The 19,402-nt window shown below is 33.8% G+C and overlaps 1 protein-coding gene across 5 annotated transcripts in view; it reads left to right on the top strand.

The window, feature by feature from the left end:
* Nucleotides 1–19,402, top strand: part of LOC310937161 (receptor-type tyrosine-protein phosphatase mu-like) — a 95,957-nt gene that overhangs the window by 71,756 nt on the left and 4,799 nt on the right. For all 5 annotated transcript variants that reach the window (XM_083901370.1, XM_083901369.1, XM_083901368.1 and 2 more), the window contains 8 exons: nt 11,615–11,702; nt 12,485–12,561; nt 14,995–15,031; nt 15,606–15,703; nt 17,287–17,403; nt 17,809–17,963; nt 18,039–18,174; nt 18,287–18,436. In XM_083901370.1, the coding sequence (XP_083757496.1) occupies nt 11,615–11,702; nt 12,485–12,561; nt 14,995–15,031; nt 15,606–15,703; nt 17,287–17,403; nt 17,809–17,963; nt 18,039–18,174; nt 18,287–18,436 (858 nt within the window). The remainder of the gene's footprint in view (nt 1–11,614; nt 11,703–12,484; nt 12,562–14,994; nt 15,032–15,605; nt 15,704–17,286; nt 17,404–17,808; nt 17,964–18,038; nt 18,175–18,286; nt 18,437–19,402) is intronic.

Raw genomic sequence — 19,402 nt, 5'->3', positions numbered from 1 at the left:
ACATTTTAACAGAAACATTAGTATGAGACATTTTAACATGTTAGTATGAGACATTTTAACATGGGGCATATTAGTATGAGACATTTTAACAGAAACATATTAGTATGAGACATTTTAACAGAAACATATTAGTATGAGACATAGTGTGAGACATTTTAACATGGGGCATATTAGTATGAGACATGTTAGTATGAGACATTTTAACATGGGGCATATTTGTATGAGACATTTTAAAAGAAACATATTAGTATGAGACATCTTAACATGAGACATGTTAGTATGAGACATTTTAACATGAGACATGTTAGTATGAGACATTTTAACATGGGGCATATTAGAATGAGACATTTTAACAGAAACATATTAGTATGAGACATTTTAACAGAAACATATTAGTATGAGACATATTAGTGTGAGACATTTTAACAGAAACATATTAGTATGAGACATATTAGTGTGAGACATTTTAACATGGGGCATATTAGTATGAGACATTTTAACAGAAACATTAGTATGAGACATTTTAACATGAGACATGTTAGTATGAGACATTTTAACAGAAACATATTAGTATGAGACATTTTAACAGAAACATGTTAGTATGAGACATTTTAACATGGGGCATATTAGTATGAGACATTTTAACAGAAACATATTAGTATGAGGCATTTTAACATGGGGCATATTAGTATGAGACATTTTCACAGAAACATATTAGTATGAGACATTTTGACAGAAACATATTAGTATGAGACATTTTAACATGAGACATGTTAGTATGAGACATTTTAACAGAAACATATTAGTATGAGACATTTTAACATGAGACATTTTAATGTGAGACATGTTAGTATGAGACATTTTAACATGAGACATTTTAACATGAGACATGTTAGTATGAGACATTTTAACTTGAGACATGTTAGTATGAGACATTTTAACATGAGACATGTTAGTATGAGACATTTTAACAGAAACTTATTGGTATGAGACATTTTAACAGACCACATATTAGTATGAGACATTTTAACACGAGACATGTTAGTATGAGACATATTAACATGGGGCATATTAGTATGAGATATTTTAACAGAAACATTAGTATGAGACATTTTAACAGAAACATATTAGTATGAGACATTTTAACATGAGACATTTTAACAGAAACATATTAGTATGAGACATTTTAACATGAGACATTTTAACAGAAACATATTAGTATGAGACAATTTAACATGAGACATGTTAGTATGAGACTTTTTAACATGAGACATGTTCGTATGAGACATTTTTAAATGAGACATGTTAGTATGAGACATTTTAACATGAGACATGTTAGTATGATACATTTTAACATGGGGCATATTAGTATGAGACCTTTTAAAAGAAACATATTAGTATGAGACATTTTAACATGAGACATTTTAACAGAAACATATTATTATGAGACATTAGTGTGAGACATTTTAACATGAGACATGTTAGTATGAGACATTTTAACATGGGGCATATTAGTATGAGACATTTTAACAGAAACATATTTGTATAAGGCATTTTGACATGAGACATGTTATGAGACATTTTAACATGGGGCATATTAGTATGAGACATTTTTAACAGAAAAATATTAGTATGAGACATTTTAACAGAAACATATTAGTATGAGACATTTTAACATGAGACATGTTAGTATGAGACATTTTAACAGAAACATGTTAGTATGAGACATTTTAACATGAGACATTTTAATGTGAGACATGTTAGTATGAGACATTATAACATGAGACATGTTAGTATGAGACATTTTAACTTGAGACATGTTAGTATGAGACATTTTAACATGATACATGTTAGTATGAGACATTTTAACAGAAACATATTATTATGAGACATTAGTGTGAGACATTTTAACATGAGACATGTTAGTATGAGACATTTTAACATGGGGCATATTAGTATGAGACATTTTAACAGAAACATATTTGTATAAGGCATTTTGACATGAGACATGTTATTATGAGACATTTTAACATGGGGCATATTAGTATGAGACATTTTTAACAGAAACATTAGTATGAGACATTTTAACAGAAACATATTAGTATGAGACATTTTAACATGAGACATGTTAGTATGAGACATTTTAACAGAAACATGTTAGTATGAGACATTTTAACATGAGACATTTTAATGTGAGACATGTTAGTATGAGACATTATAACATGAGACATGTTAGTATGAGACATTTTAACTTGAGACATGTTAGTATGAGACATTTTAACATGATACATGTTAGTATGATACATTTTAACATGGGGCATATTAATATGAGACATTTTAACAGAAACATATTTGTATAAGGCATTTTGACATGAGACATGTTATTATGAGACATTTTAACATGGGGCATATAAGTATGAGACATTTTTAACAGAAACATATTAGTATGAGACATTTTAACAGAAACATATTAGTATGAGACATTTTAACATGAGACATGTTAGTATGAGACATTTTAACAGAAACATGTAAGTATGAGACATTTTAACATGAGACATTTTAATGTGAGACATGTTAGTATGAGACATTATAACATGAGACATGTTAGTATGAGACATTTTAACTTGAGACATGTTAGTATGAGACATTTTAACATGATACATGTTAGTATGATACATTTTAACATGGGGCATATTAGTATGAGACATTTTAACAGAAACATATTATTATGAGACATATTAGTGTGAGACATTTTAACTTGATACATGTTAGTATGATACATTTTAACATGAGACATGTTAGTATGAGACATTTTAACAGAAACATATTAGTATGAGACATTTTAACAGAAACATTAGTATGAGACATTTTAACAGAAACATATTAGTATGAGACATTTTAACATGAGACATGTTAGTATGAGACATTTTAACAGAAACATGTTAGTATGAGACATTTTAACATGAGACATTTTAATGTGAGACATGTTAGTATGAGACATTTTAACAGAAACATATTAGTATGAGACATTTTAACAGAAACATATTAGTATGAGATATTTTAACATGAGACATGTTAGTATGAGACATTTTAACATGAGACATGTTAGTATGAGACATTTTAACATGAGACATGTTAGTATGAGACATTTTAACAGAAACATATTAGTATGAGACATTTTAACAGAAACATATTAGTATGAGACATTTTAACAGAAACATATTAGTATGAGACATTTTAACAGAAACATATTAGTATGAGACATTTTAACATGAGACATGTTAGTATGAGACGTTTTAACATGAGACATGTTAGTATGAGACATTTTAACATGAGACATGTTAGTATGATACATTTTAACATGGGGCATATTAGTATGAGACATTTTAACAGAAACATATTACTATGAGACATATTAGTGTGAGACATTTTAACATGAGACATGTTAGTATGAGACATTTTAACATGGGACATATTAGTATGAGACATTTTAACAGAAACATATTTGTATGAGGCATTTTGATATGAGACATGTTATTATGAGACATTTTAACATGGGGCATATTAGTATGAGACATTTTAACATGAGACATGTTAGTATGAGACATTTTAACAGAAACATGTTAGTATGAGACATTTTAACATGAGACATTTTAATGTGAGACATGTTAGTATGAGACATTTTAACATGAGACATTTTAACATGAGACATGTTAGTATGAGACATTTTAACTTGAGAAATGTTAGTATGAGACATTTTAACATGAGACATGTTAGTATGAGACATTTTAACAGAAACATATTAGTATGAGACATTTTAACAGAAACATATTAGTATGAGATATTTTAACACGAGACATTTTAACAGAAACATTAGTATGAGACAATTTAACAGATACATATTAGTATGAGACATTTTAACATGAGACATTTTAACAGAAACATTAGTATGAGACAATTTAACATGAGACATGTTAGTATGAGACTTTTTAACATGAGACATTTTAATGTGAGACATGTTGGTATGAGACATTTTAACAGAAACATATTAGTATGAGACATTTTAACATGAGACATTTTAATGTGAGACATTTTAGAATGAGACATTTTAACATGGGGCATATTTGTATGAGACATTTTAACAGAAACATTAGTATGATACATTTTAACAGAAACATATTAGTATGAGACATTTTAACATGAGACATTTTAACAGAAACATATTAGTATGAGACATTTTAACATGAGACATTTTAATGTGAGACATTTTAGTATGAGACATTTTAACATGAGACATGTTAGTATGAGACATTTTAACATGGGACATGTTAGTATGAGACATTTTAACATGAGACATGTTAGTATGAGACATTTTAACAGAAACATATAAGTATGAGACATTTTAACAGAAACATATTAGTATGAGACATTTTAACAGAAACATATTAGTATGAGACATTTTAACAGAAACATATTAGTATGAGACATTTTAACATGAGACATGTTAGTATGAGACATTTTAACATGAGACATTTTAACATGGGGCATATTAGTATGAGACATTTTAAAAGAAACATATTAGTATGAGACATTTTAACATGAGACATGTTAGTATGAGACATTTTAACATGGGGCATATTAGTATGAGACATTTTAACAGAAACATGTTAGTATGAGACATTTTAACAGAAACATATTATTATGAGACATTAGTGTGAGACATTTTAACATGAGACATGTTAGTATGAGACATTTTAACATGGGGCATATTAGTATGAGACATTTTAACAGAAACATATTTGTATAAGGCATTTTGACATGAGACATGTTATTATGAGACATTTTAACATGGGGCATATTAGTATGAGACATTTTTAACAGAAACATTAGTATGAGACATTTTAACAGAAACATATTAGTATGAGACATTTTAACATGAGACATGTTAGTATGAGACATTTTAACAGAAACATGTTAGTATGAGACATTTTAACATGAGACATTTTAATGTGAGACATGTTAGTATGAGACATTATAACATGAGACATGTTAGTATGAGACATTTTAACTTGAGACATGTTAGTATGAGACATTTTAACATGATACATGTTAGTATGATACATTTTAACATGGGGCATATTAATATGAGACATTTTAACAGAAACATATTTGTATAAGGCATTTTGACATGAGACATGTTATTATGAGACATTTTAACATGGGGCATATAAGTATGAGACATTTTTAACAGAAACATATTAGTATGAGACATTTTAACAGAAACATATTAGTATGAGACATTTTAACATGAGACATGTTAGTATGAGACATTTTAACAGAAACATGTAAGTATGAGACATTTTAACATGAGACATTTTAATGTGAGACATGTTAGTATGAGACATTATAACATGAGACATGTTAGTATGAGACATTTTAACTTGAGACATGTTAGTATGAGACATTTTAACATGATACATGTTAGTATGATACATTTTAACATGGGGCATATTAGTATGAGACATTTTAACAGAAACATATTATTATGAGACATATTAGTGTGAGACATTTTAACTTGATACATGTTAGTATGATACATTTTAACATGAGACATGTTAGTATGAGACATTTTAACAGAAACATATTAGTATGAGACATTTTAACAGAAACATTAGTATGAGACATTTTAACAGAAACATATTAGTATGAGACATTTTAACATGAGACATGTTAGTATGAGACATTTTAACAGAAACATGTTAGTATGAGACATTTTAACATGAGACATTTTAATGTGAGACATGTTAGTATGAGACATTTTAACAGAAACATATTAGTATGAGACATTTTAACAGAAACATATTAGTATGAGATATTTTAACATGAGACATGTTAGTATGAGACATTTTAACATGAGACATGTTAGTATGAGACATTTTAACATGAGACATGTTAGTATGAGACATTTTAACAGAAACATATTAGTATGAGACATTTTAACAGAAACATATTAGTATGAGACATTTTAACAGAAACATATTAGTATGAGACATTTTAACAGAAACATATTAGTATGAGACATTTTAACATGAGACATGTTAGTATGAGACGTTTTAACATGAGACATGTTAGTATGAGACATTTTAACATGAGACATGTTAGTATGATACATTTTAACATGGGGCATATTAGTATGAGACATTTTAACAGAAACATATTACTATGAGACATATTAGTGTGAGACATTTTAACATGAGACATGTTAGTATGAGACATTTTAACATGGGACATATTAGTATGAGACATTTTAACAGAAACATATTTGTATGAGGCATTTTGATATGAGACATGTTATTATGAGACATTTTAACATGGGGCATATTAGTATGAGACATTTTAACATGAGACATGTTAGTATGAGACATTTTAACAGAAACATGTTAGTATGAGACATTTTAACATGAGACATTTTAATGTGAGACATGTTAGTATGAGACATTTTAACATGAGACATTTTAACATGAGACATGTTAGTATGAGACATTTTAACTTGAGAAATGTTAGTATGAGACATTTTAACATGAGACATGTTAGTATGAGACATTTTAACAGAAACATATTAGTATGAGACATTTTAACAGAAACATATTAGTATGAGATATTTTAACACGAGACATTTTAACAGAAACATTAGTATGAGACAATTTAACAGATACATATTAGTATGAGACATTTTAACATGAGACATTTTAACAGAAACATTAGTATGAGACAATTTAACATGAGACATGTTAGTATGAGACTTTTTAACATGAGACATTTTAATGTGAGACATGTTGGTATGAGACATTTTAACAGAAACATATTAGTATGAGACATTTTAACATGAGACATTTTAATGTGAGACATTTTAGAATGAGACATTTTAACATGGGGCATATTTGTATGAGACATTTTAACAGAAACATTAGTATGATACATTTTAACAGAAACATATTAGTATGAGACATTTTAACATGAGACATTTTAACAGAAACATATTAGTATGAGACATTTTAACATGAGACATTTTAATGTGAGACATTTTAGTATGAGACATTTTAACATGAGACATGTTAGTATGAGACATTTTAACATGGGACATGTTAGTATGAGACATTTTAACATGAGACATGTTAGTATGAGACATTTTAACAGAAACATATAAGTATGAGACATTTTAACAGAAACATATTAGTATGAGACATTTTAACAGAAACATATTAGTATGAGACATTTTAACAGAAACATATTAGTATGAGACATTTTAACATGAGACATGTTAGTATGAGACATTTTAACATGAGACATTTTAACATGGGGCATATTAGTATGAGACATTTTAAAAGAAACATATTAGTATGAGACATTTTAACATGAGACATGTTAGTATGAGACATTTTAACATGGGGCATATTAGTATGAGACATTTTAACAGAAACATGTTAGTATGAGACATTTTAACAGAAACATATTCTTATGAGACATTTTAACAGAAACATATTATTATGAGACATTTTAACAGAAACATATTAGTATGAGACATTTTAACATGGGGCATATTAGTATGGGACATTTTAACAGAAACATATTAGTATGAGACATTTTAACAGAAACATATTAGTATGAGATATTTTAACATGAGACATGTTAGTATGAGACATTTTAACAGAAACATATTAGTATGGGACATTTTAACACGAGACATGTTAGTATGAGACACTTTAACCTGGGGCAAATTAGTATGAGACATTTTAACAGAAACATTAGTATGAGACATTTTAACAGAAACATATTAGTATGAGACATTTTAACATGAGACATTTTAACAGAAACATATTAGTATGAGACATTTTAACATGAGACATGTTAGTATGAGACATTTTAACAGAAACATATTAGTATGAGACATTTTAACAGACACATATTAGTATGAGACATTTTAACAGACACATATTAGTATGAGACATTTTAACATGAGACATGTTAGTATGAGACATTTTAACATGGGACATATTAGTATGAGACATTTTAACAGAAACATATTTGTATGAGGCATTTTGATATGAGACATGTTATTATGAGACATTTTAACATGGGGCATATTAGTATGAGACATTTTAACATGAGACATGTTAGTATGAGACATTTTAACAGAAACATGTTAGTATGAGACATTTTAACATGAGACATTTTAATGTGAGACATGTTAGTATGAGACATTTTAACATGAGACATTTTAACATGAGACATGCTAGTATGAGACATTTTAACTTGAGAAATGTTAGTATGAGACATTTTAACATGAGACATGTTAGTATGAGACATTTTAACAGAAACATATTAGTATGAGACATTTTAACAGAAACATATTAGTATGAGATATTTTAACACGAGACATTTTAACAGAAACATTAGTATGAGACAATTTAACAGAAACATATTAGTATGAGACATTTTAACATGAGACATTTTAACAGAAACATTAGTATGAGACAATTTAACATGAGACATGTTAGTATGAGACTTTTTAACATGAGACATTTTAATGTGAGACATGTTGGTATGAGACATTTTAACAGAAACATATTAGTATGAGACATTTTAACATGAGACATTTTAATGTGAGACATTTTAACATGGGGCATATTTGTATGAGACATTTTAACAGAAACATTAGTATGATACATTTTAACAGAAACATATTAGTATGAGACATTTTAACATGAGACATTTTAACAGAAACATATTAGTATGAGACATTTTAACATGAGACATGTTAGTATGAGACATTTTAACAGAAACATATTAGTATGAGACATTTTAACAGACACATATTAGTATGAGACATTTTAACAGACACATATTAGTATGAGACATTTTAACATGAGACATGTTAGTATGAGACATTTTAACATGGGACATATTAGTATGAGACATTTTAACAGAAACATATTTGTAAGAGGCATTTTGATATGAGACATGTTATTATGAGACATTTTAACATGGGGCATATTAGTATGAGACATTTTAACATGAGACATGTTAGTATGAGACATTTTAACAGAAACATGTTAGTATGAGACATTTTAACATGAGACATTTTAATGTGAGACATGTTAGTATGAGACATTTTAACATGAGACATTTTAACATGAGACATGTTAGTATGAGACATTTTAACTTGAGAAATGTTAGTATGAGACATTTTAACATGAGACATGTTAGTATGAGACATTTTAACAGAAACATATTAGTATGAGACATTTTAACAGAAACATATTAGTATGAGATATTTTAACACGAGACATTTTAACAGAAACATTAGTATGAGACAATTTAACAGAAACATATTAGTATGAGACATTTTAACATGAGACATTTTAACAGAAACATTAGTATGAGACAATTTAACATGAGACATGTTAGTATGAGACTTTTTAACATGAGACATTTTAATGTGAGACATGTTGGTATGAGACATTTTAACAGAAACATATTAGTATGAGACATTTTAACATGAGACATTTTAATGTGAGACATTTTAGAATGAGACATTTTAACATGGGGCATATTTGTATGAGACATTTTAACAGAAACATTAGTATGATACATTTTAACAGAAACATATTAGTATGAGACATTTTAACATGAGACATTTTAACAGAAACATATTAGTATGAGACATTTTAACATGAGACATTTTAACATGAGACATTTTAACAGAAACATTAGTATGAGACAATTTAACATGAGACATGTTAGTATGAGACTTTTTAACATGAGACATTTTAATGTGAGACATGTTGGTATGAGACATTTTAACAGAAACATATTAGTATGAGACATTTTAACATGAGACATTTTAATGTGAGACATTTTAGAATGAGACATTTTAACATGGGGCATATTTGTATGAGACATTTTAACAGAAACATTAGTATGATACATTTTAACAGAAACATATTAGTATGAGACATTTTAACATGAGACATTTTAACAGAAACATATTAGTATGAGACATTTTAACATGAGACATTTTAATGTGAGACATTTTAGTATGAGACATTTTAACATGAGACATGTTAGTATGAGACATTTTAACATGGGACATGTTAGTATGAGACATTTTAACATGAGACATGTTAGTATGAGACATTTTAACAGAAACATATAAGTATGAGACATTTTAACAGAAACATATTAGTATGAGACATTTTAACAGAAACATATTAGTATGAGACATTTTAACAGAAACATATTAGTATGAGACATTTTAACATGAGACATGTTAGTATGAGACATTTTAACATGAGACATTTTAACATGGGGCATATTAGTATGAGACATTTTAAAAGAAACATATTAGTATGAGACATTTTAACATGAGACATGTTAGTATGAGACATTTTAACATGGGGCATATTAGTATGAGACATTTTAACAGAAACATGTTAGTATGAGACATTTTAACAGAAACATATTGGTATGAGACATTTTAACAGAAACATATTAGTATGAGACATTTTAACATGGGGCATATTAGTATGGGACATTTTAACAGAAACATATTAGTATGAGACATTTTAACAGAAACATATTAGTATGAGATATTTTAACATGAGACATGTTAGTATGAGACATTTTAACAGAAACATATTAGTATGGGACATTTTAACACGAGACATGTTAGTATGAGACACTTTAACCTGGGGCATATTAGTATGAGACATTTTAACAGAAACATTAGTATGAGACATTTTAACAGAAACATATTAGTATGAGACATTTTAACATGAGACATTTTAACAGAAACATATTAGTATGAGACATTTTAACATGAGACATGTTAGTATGAGACATTTTAACAGAAACATATTAGTATGAGACATTTTAACAGACACATATTAGTATGAGACATTTTAACAGACACATATTAGTATGAGACATTTTAACAGAAACATATTAGTATGAGACATTTTAACATGGGGCATATTAGTATGAGACATTTTAACATGAGACATGTTAGTATGAGACATTTTAACATAAACATATTAGTATGAGACATTTTAACAGAAACATATTAGTATGAGACATGTTAGTATGAGACATTTTAACATGGGGCATATTAGTATGAGACATTTTAACAGAAACATTAGTATGAGACATTTTAACAGACACATATTAGTATGAGACATTTTAACAGAAACATATTAGTATGAGACATTTTAACATGAGACATGTTAGTATGAGACATTTTAACAGAAACATATTAGTATGAGACATTTTAACATGGGGCATATTAGTATGAGACATTTTAACAGAAACATTAGAATGAGAAATTTTAACAGAAACATATTAGTATGAGACATTTTAACATGAGACATATTAGTGTGAGACATTTTAACATGAGACATGTTAGTATGAGACATTTTAACAGAAACATATTAGTGTGAGACATTTTAACAGAAACATATTAGTATGAGACATTTTAACATGAGACATTTTATCAGAGACATGTTAATATAAGATGTGTGTGTAGAGTCATTAGTCATGAGGACACTGTCTCTTTCAGAGTTTTTTCGAAGGACAGTCGGCTCCATGGGATTCAGCTAAAAAGGACGAAAACCGCATGAAGAATCGTTATGGCAACATCATCGCCTGTACGTACCTGTGTGTGTGTGTCTGTGTGTGTCCACAGAGTCAGTGAAACCTGTTGAATGACCATCAGGGGGCGACTATAACATGTCAGTCAACAGGAGTTGATGATGGTTCCATTTACAGTCAGATAGACCAGCTTTTTGGTGGGGCTATGCTGTGATCGACAGCTGCAACCTTTTAATAGACCGAACCTCTCAGTCAGGCTCCACCCCTGCCCTCTCAAGGTTACTTCACAGAGAAGTCACAGTGATGTCACAGTGGGCGGAGACCTGGACCAGGATTTTTTTAACATCTGACCTCGTGCATGATGAAATGCATCCTGGGTAATGAAGGAATTGTGGGCTGTCTGACCCGTTGTTATGACGACAGAAATCAAACTAATGTGTTTTCATGGAGACAGAAGCCATGTTTTAGTTCAGGCCCCGCCCCCCTTTGAGCAGCCTCGCCTGCAGTGGAGTTCCGTGTCCATCATGTTCCTTGAAGTAACCTAGCAGCAGCCGGACATGAAAGTCTTGTCAGGTAACTATCAGGTAAATATTTGAACATGTAAGGAGGAGGAGCCTAACAAACAAGATGAAGGAGGCGGAGCCTGAACTGAGACACAGTTTATCTGCTTAATGAATAATATATGAATGTTTGGATCATTAACTTCAATTAATGATTTATTAATTAGTTATTAATTCACTGCATCGTGTATTCATCAGGAACTAACTGTGTGTGTGTGTGTGTGTGTGTGTGTGTGTGTGTGTGTGTGTGTGTGTGTGTGTGTGTGTGTGTGTCTTAGACGATCACTCTCGTGTGCGTTTGCAGCCTCAAGACGGAGAGAGCGGCTCTGACTACATTAATGCTAACTATGTGGATGTGAGTAGCACTCACACTCTCTTGCACGCACACACACACACGAAGGGACATGTCTGTGACGTCAGCTGTTAAAACACAGACTTTTATTCTGAAGGGACGTGTCTAAACACAGGCTTTTATACTGAAGGGACGCATCTGTGCAGCTACTCTAAACTGCTCTGTGATTGTTCAGAGGAGGAGCCGAAGTCCAGTTCTCTCACAGATCAGGGGTCCGTTTCACAAAGCAGGTTCAACAAACTCTCAGTCTAACCCTGAACTGAGTTGATCTACTCTGAGATAGAAAACTCTGAGTTTTCGGTTTCAGAACAGGTGATTTGAGTTAGTTTGTTCAACTCGGAGTAGTTTCACCTCGAGTTAAGCGCGTGCGCCACAAGTATAAAAAGACGGTATGAATGGAGCCCCGTTTCAACGAGTCACCATGACAACGGGGAAGCAGAGGGTGACGTTCTTCACCCACTGGAGTTGAAAATATTAATGCGTGAGTTTGAGCAAGTTTTTAGAAGGAAGTGTAACAGCAGCAAAAGAGAGGTAGAAGACGTCGGAGAGAACACTGCTGCTGATGAGGAAGTTTAAATGTCGTCCTTTGCACAATCACAATAATATTACAGGTGGAAACTGCTTGAGTTGTAGATTATTAATTTATTTATTTAGGTGTTATCCCGCGGGGGAGAAGTGCAGTTGGCAGCAGTTTAAGATGAAACATAAAAAACATTGTTCAAACAGGTAAGACCTCGGTATAATCTCATGGGATTAACCTCATTTTGATCATGTTTTACATAAAGTAAATATGAAGTGGCTGTTTGACTGTACAGTTGTTTTATCACCAACATAATGCTGTTTTCACACATAAATGACTTCTCATTCTTTATATCACGTTCAAGTGATCTGCATCTATGACGTTGTATAAAAGAAAAATTTGTAAATTTGTAAATATATAAAATAATTTAAAAAAACCGCAGCGCAACACAGTTTCTGCTGTGACGTGAGAGCGTGACTCCGGTTGTTAATGTTGAAATGTAAGGACGGATTAGGTTGTGAATGTAAATGATGAACTGTGCCGTGAAACTGTACCGCTCAAAAAGAGAAGTGTCTGGAAATGTAAGAACATCTATGCGCGGTCTGATAATCAGCTCCCGACGAATATTTAATTCTCTGCCCAGTAATGCTGCACCTTCATCCACAGGATCACTGTCAACAGAACATGGTTGTGAAAATAGTCTCCACCTAATATAACTTCTAATGTAGACGCAGAACAGACGCAGAACTATACTACGGTAAAACTCTGCTGACTGAATGAATGAGGAAATCAAATACCGTGTGTGTCTGAAAGAGGGCGGAGACAGAGAGAAACTCAAGGTTTGCGGAGAAAAACCTGCTCCCGACCAGGTTAGTTTCAAAGAGCATGTTACCATGGTAACTGACCGAGAGCTTAAGTTACCTCTCTCTGTGAGACAGGCTAGAGTTACTCCTCTTTCTCTGGTTTGATTTACCTCCCTTTGTGAAACGGAAAACTCAGAGTTTCCCTCATTTCAGGGTTAACAGACTCAGAGTTTTCACTAAACCTGCTTTGTGAAACGGACCCCAGCGGATTAACCTGAACACACAAACAAGCAACTTGAGCTTCCTGATAGACATAAAAATTAGGGCTGTCAAAAGATAAAAAAATTTAATCAGATTAATCACAGGGTAGCTGTGGATTAATCACGATTAATTACCATTCGTATATATGCCAGAAAAATTCAAATTTTCTCTTTATATTGTTGTAGGAATGGAGAGATGAATAAAGTATGTGAAAATATAAATGTAAAGAACAATAAAATACTGTAAATAACTTTTTTTTAAAACCTATACAAACTTAGTAAAAATTAAACATTACATTGTAAAGAACCCACATTATAAGACAATATAAATATATAGAAAAAATAAAATACTGTATAATATTAAGTATAGAAGTTTTCTTGGGGTTACTAAACCCACAGCAGGAAATTCCTCAGCACCTTTTAACTCATTAAGGCCTGAAGCACCTGAAAAAATGCCTCTAAAACATGAGCTTCAATGCCGACTAAATGACTGATTTCTCAGCCTCTGTAGCAGATATAGGAACACAATTCAAAAAGAATTTGAGAGCTTACACCTGTGGCTTTCCTGTGAAATTTAGTTTATTTAGATACAAAAATGTAAAATTAAAGTGAATAACTATTTTCAATTAAAAACAGTAAGAAAATAAAGTAATATCAACTTGTGTCAGTGCCTTGATTTAGTCCTGATGGAGTGTGAAGAACAAGAACAGCATGTAATGACTGTAACAGTCTGCTTCACATGTGATTCCACAAATTAATCATCCTGCGTTAACGCGTTTATTTTGACAGCCCTAATAAAAATAAAATCCAGGTGTGTGTGATGTAACCTTCATGTTGTTGTTTCTGTTGTTAGGGTTACCACAGACCCAATCACTACATCGCCACGCAAGGTAAGATACACTCACACACTCACTCACTCACACAAGTGTCTGATGTCATCCCTAACTCTGCAGATGTTTATTTAGATTCACTTTATTCAGGACCTCATGGGGAAAGTGAGTGTTTTTAGGTTCACTCCTCTGGCACTGGGATGGTTAACTGACCCTGGTTCTGAAAACAGGAAGTGATGTCAGAGAATTTGACTGCTGTGACATCACTCACCTTCCTCCATCAGACCCATGGCTGACACTTTTTACTTTTTATTTGACAGATTAGTTTAAATCGAGCAGTCTCTCGCAGACTCAGACTGTGTGTGTTTGTGTGTGGGGGGGGGTGTGTGTGTGTGTGTGTGTGTTCGTAGCTGTAAAAACACTTGAGGACAGGAATGGATTAGCATGAACTAATTAGCTCGTCAAAACACAGACTGTCAACAGTGATTAAAAAAGTGTGTGTGTGTGAGTGTATACGTGCGCTTCATTTAAATTAATTAACAGAGTAATTATAATTCATGTGCAGCTCTGGTGTTGCCTGCTGTCTAATACAAAGTTTACTCTGTGTGTGTTTGTTTGTGTGTGTGTACTTCAGGTCCTATGCAGGAGACGGTGTATGACTTTTGGCGAATGATTTGGCAGGAGAACACCGCTGCCATTGTCATGGTAACCAACCTGGTGGAGGTGGGGCGGGTAAGTATCACACACACAGACATGCGCATACACACACACACACACACACACACACACACACACACACACACACACACACACACACAGACACAGACATCCACACACAGATTGCTGAGACCATCTGGTTGTTGGTTCCTCTCTGATGAAGTTTGGGACTTCATTTCCCAGAATGCATCTCTCCTGTGTCTGATGTCTTTGTTATCATTTTTGTTGTTGTGGAAGTTTAGTTTTGAGATTCATGATCACCTGGACATACATATTCATATGTTCATAGAAGAGTGACTCAGTGTCTATCACACATGTAAAGAAACGTATCGCATACAAACACAACCCACAAACTAAAAATGTATCACATGTAAGTAAACATTGTCCATGTGCTCATATGTACGAACACAACGCAGTCACAAGGAAAATGACTTGACGCGAGGAAAACATGACTCGACATGAGGAAAACATGAGTCAGCATGAGGAAAACATGACTTGACACAAGAAAAACATGACTTGACATGCAGAAAGCATGACTTGACATGCGGAAAACATCACACGACATGAGGAAAACATGACTTGATGCGAGGAAAACATGACTCGACATGAGGAAAACATGAGTCAGCATGAGGAAAACATGACTTGACGCGAGGAAAACATAACTCGACACAAGAAAAACATGACTTGACATGCAGAAAACATGACAACACAAGGAAAACATGACTTGACATGAGGTAAACATGACAACACAAGGAAAACATGACTTGACATGCGGAAAACATGACTTGACATGAGGAAAACATAACTCGACACAAGGAAAACATGACTTGACACGAGGAAAACATGACTCGACATGAGGAAAACATGACTTGACATGAGGAAAACATGACTCGACATGAGGAAAACATGACAACACAAGGAAAACATGACTCGACATGAGGAAAACATGACTTGACATGAGGAAAACATGACTCGACATGAGGAAAACATACACAAGGAAAGCATGACTCGACTCGCGGAAAATGTACACACTCAACATGAGAAAAACATGACTCGGTGCGAGGAAAACACTCATGAACATGACAGCATTAAATGAAAATGTGAATTAGTGCCCCCTGCAGGGTGATGCAGTCTCTGCTCTCACTATCTGAGTGTCACAGATTTTTGTCATGAAACCATTATGTCTCTCTCACACACACACACACATACACACAGGTAACACACTCTGTCACGCACACACACACTCACAGAGCCCGCGGCATGATCCCTGTCCCAGCTCTCATTACCCAGAATGCACTGGGGAGATGTTCCTGCTCTCCAGGAGAGTCGCAGAGGGGATTGTGGGATGGATCAGGTTGATTATGTTCCTCCCTGCTCACCTCATCGGTTTCCGTGGCGACAGTGTTATTATCTCTGCAGTAATTAGCTGCTAATGAGGGAGGAGGCGGAGCTTCTAATGAGATTTTTATATCATCTGCTTTTGTTCTGTTTATGTTTCACTTTAATTAACGACTGTGTGTGTTTGCATGTGTGTCTCTCTGTGTGTGTCTCTCTCTGTGTGTGTCTCTCTCTGTGTGTGTCTCTGTATGTGTGTACAGGTGAAGTGTTGTAAATACTGGCCTGATGACACTGAGATTTATGGTGACATGAAGGTGACGTTGATCGAGACTCAGCTGCTGTCGGAGTATGTGATCAGAACATTTGCTGTTGAAAAGGTGAGACACACTCTCTCACACACACACACACACACTCACACACACTCAAACAGAAACACACACACTGACACACACTCTCACACGCAGACATTTCAGTTAAACCTGTGGAGCCAATGATTCACTCACTCTGAGTGAAATGATGACTAAAAAACTGATTATAATCCACTTAACAAAAGACTTGTGTAATAAAAGTAATAAAGTCAGTTTAAGTCTCTAATATCTACGTCACATGTTCACGTCTCACTGTGAGACTTTTCCTTGTAAAGTGAAGTTTGTAACCCACTCACTCTCCCACACCAAAGTCCATTTACAAGGAGGAAATAAGTCATGTGATGATGATGGTAATGGTGATGATGATGACGACGACACATCTTTGACTTCATGTTATTCTGTCATGTGACTCAGAGGGGCGTGGCAGAGATCAGGGAGATCCGTCAGTTTCATTTCACTGGTTGGCCTGACCACGGTGTTCCGCTCCATGCCACCGGCCTGCTCGGCTTCATCCGCCGTGTGAAGGCCAAAACTCCACCCACTGCAGGTCCCACTGTGGTTCACTGCAGGTACAACATGTTAAAATACACACGTCAACGTTCAACTGTTACACAATGATACACTGTATACTCTGTGTGTGTCAGTGCGGGGGCAGGGCGTACAGGTTGTTTCATAGTGATTGACATCATGCTGGACATGGCAGAGAGAGAGGGTGTGGTCGACATCTACAACTGTGTCAGAGAGCTGAGAGCACGGAGAGTCAACATGGTCCAGACTGAGGTAACAAACACACACACACACACACATACTTCATGTTTTTATCAAACCTGCCGGGTCAGGAGGGGCAAGGCCTGTCCCTGTCAACACATGTCTCTCTCGTCTCTGTCCACAGGAGCAGTACGTCTTCATCCACGATGCCATCTTGGAGGCATGTCTTTGTGGAGACACAGCAATTCCAGCAAATCAACTGCGGTCGGTTTATTATGAGATGAACCGACTGGAGCCTCAGACCAACTCCAGTCCAATCAAAGAGGAGTTCAGGGTAATAGCAGCGTATTAAGGCCCTGTCCCATTTCTCCCACTTAAAATGTCCACTTGTTTTTGAGTGCCCTCAACTGTAAATTCCCCTAGTTGAGGGAAGTGGCTTCCCTATGGAATTGGGACACCACTATATGCAAATTAGCGTAGTGAACGTAGCGCATGTGCTAACCTATCTCAAATGTTGACAATTCTACCGGTGGAGCGTGTTACTATTTTCATTCAGGAAAACTGCCGGCGGATCCAGCTGTTGTGTTGCCTGTTGCGTTGGCTGTGTTTGTTTTTCTCTGTCAACACCGTTTTTTTCTCCGTCCTCGTAAACGCTATATCACGAATGTGATTGAAATCTGACAAGTCCAGGGTATTCGTGTTTGATTGAATGCTGGTACACACATCCAAAACACTGACAAAACTACCCAGATGTATCAGAACTAGCCAGCGGCTACCTGCCGAGTGCCCCGAGAGAGTATGCCCGCCATGCAGCTCTACATGACGGGCATACTCTCCCGAAGTACCAGCAAATAACCACCAGCCAGCTAGTAAGCTAGTTAGCTCGCTGCTTTCATAAATCGTCAGTTATTTTCTGACGTTAGTGTTCAAAGCTCAGCGGTCCTGTGGATGTATATCAAACCAACATATTCTAACACATTTCGACATTGTAACGTGCTTATTTGCGAAAATATATTGCAACGAAATTGTTCCTCGGCAGATGTGGCTGCCATCTTTGTTGAAAGATATCAGCCGGCTCGCTGAATTCGCAAAGCATCATGGGTAATTTCATCTTCCACTTCGTTTTAAGCCCGCATCAGAGCTCACTACATTTTGAGGGTTGATTATAAGGGCAAAATCGCATTTCCCCTTGTTCCACCCTACACGGGAACGCGCAAAATTTAGGGTTAGAGCAAATATTTAGGGTTTAGGGGAGGTATTGGGACAGGGCCTAAGCTTATTAAAGCCCATCTCAAAGCTC

This window comes from Microchirus variegatus (assembly GCF_963457635.1).
Source record: "Microchirus variegatus genome assembly, chromosome: 15".
Classification (NCBI taxonomy): Eukaryota; Metazoa; Chordata; class Actinopteri; order Pleuronectiformes; family Soleidae; genus Microchirus; species Microchirus variegatus.
Note: the sequence above shows the minus strand (reverse complement) of the source record. Positions and strands in the feature narration are given on the sequence as shown.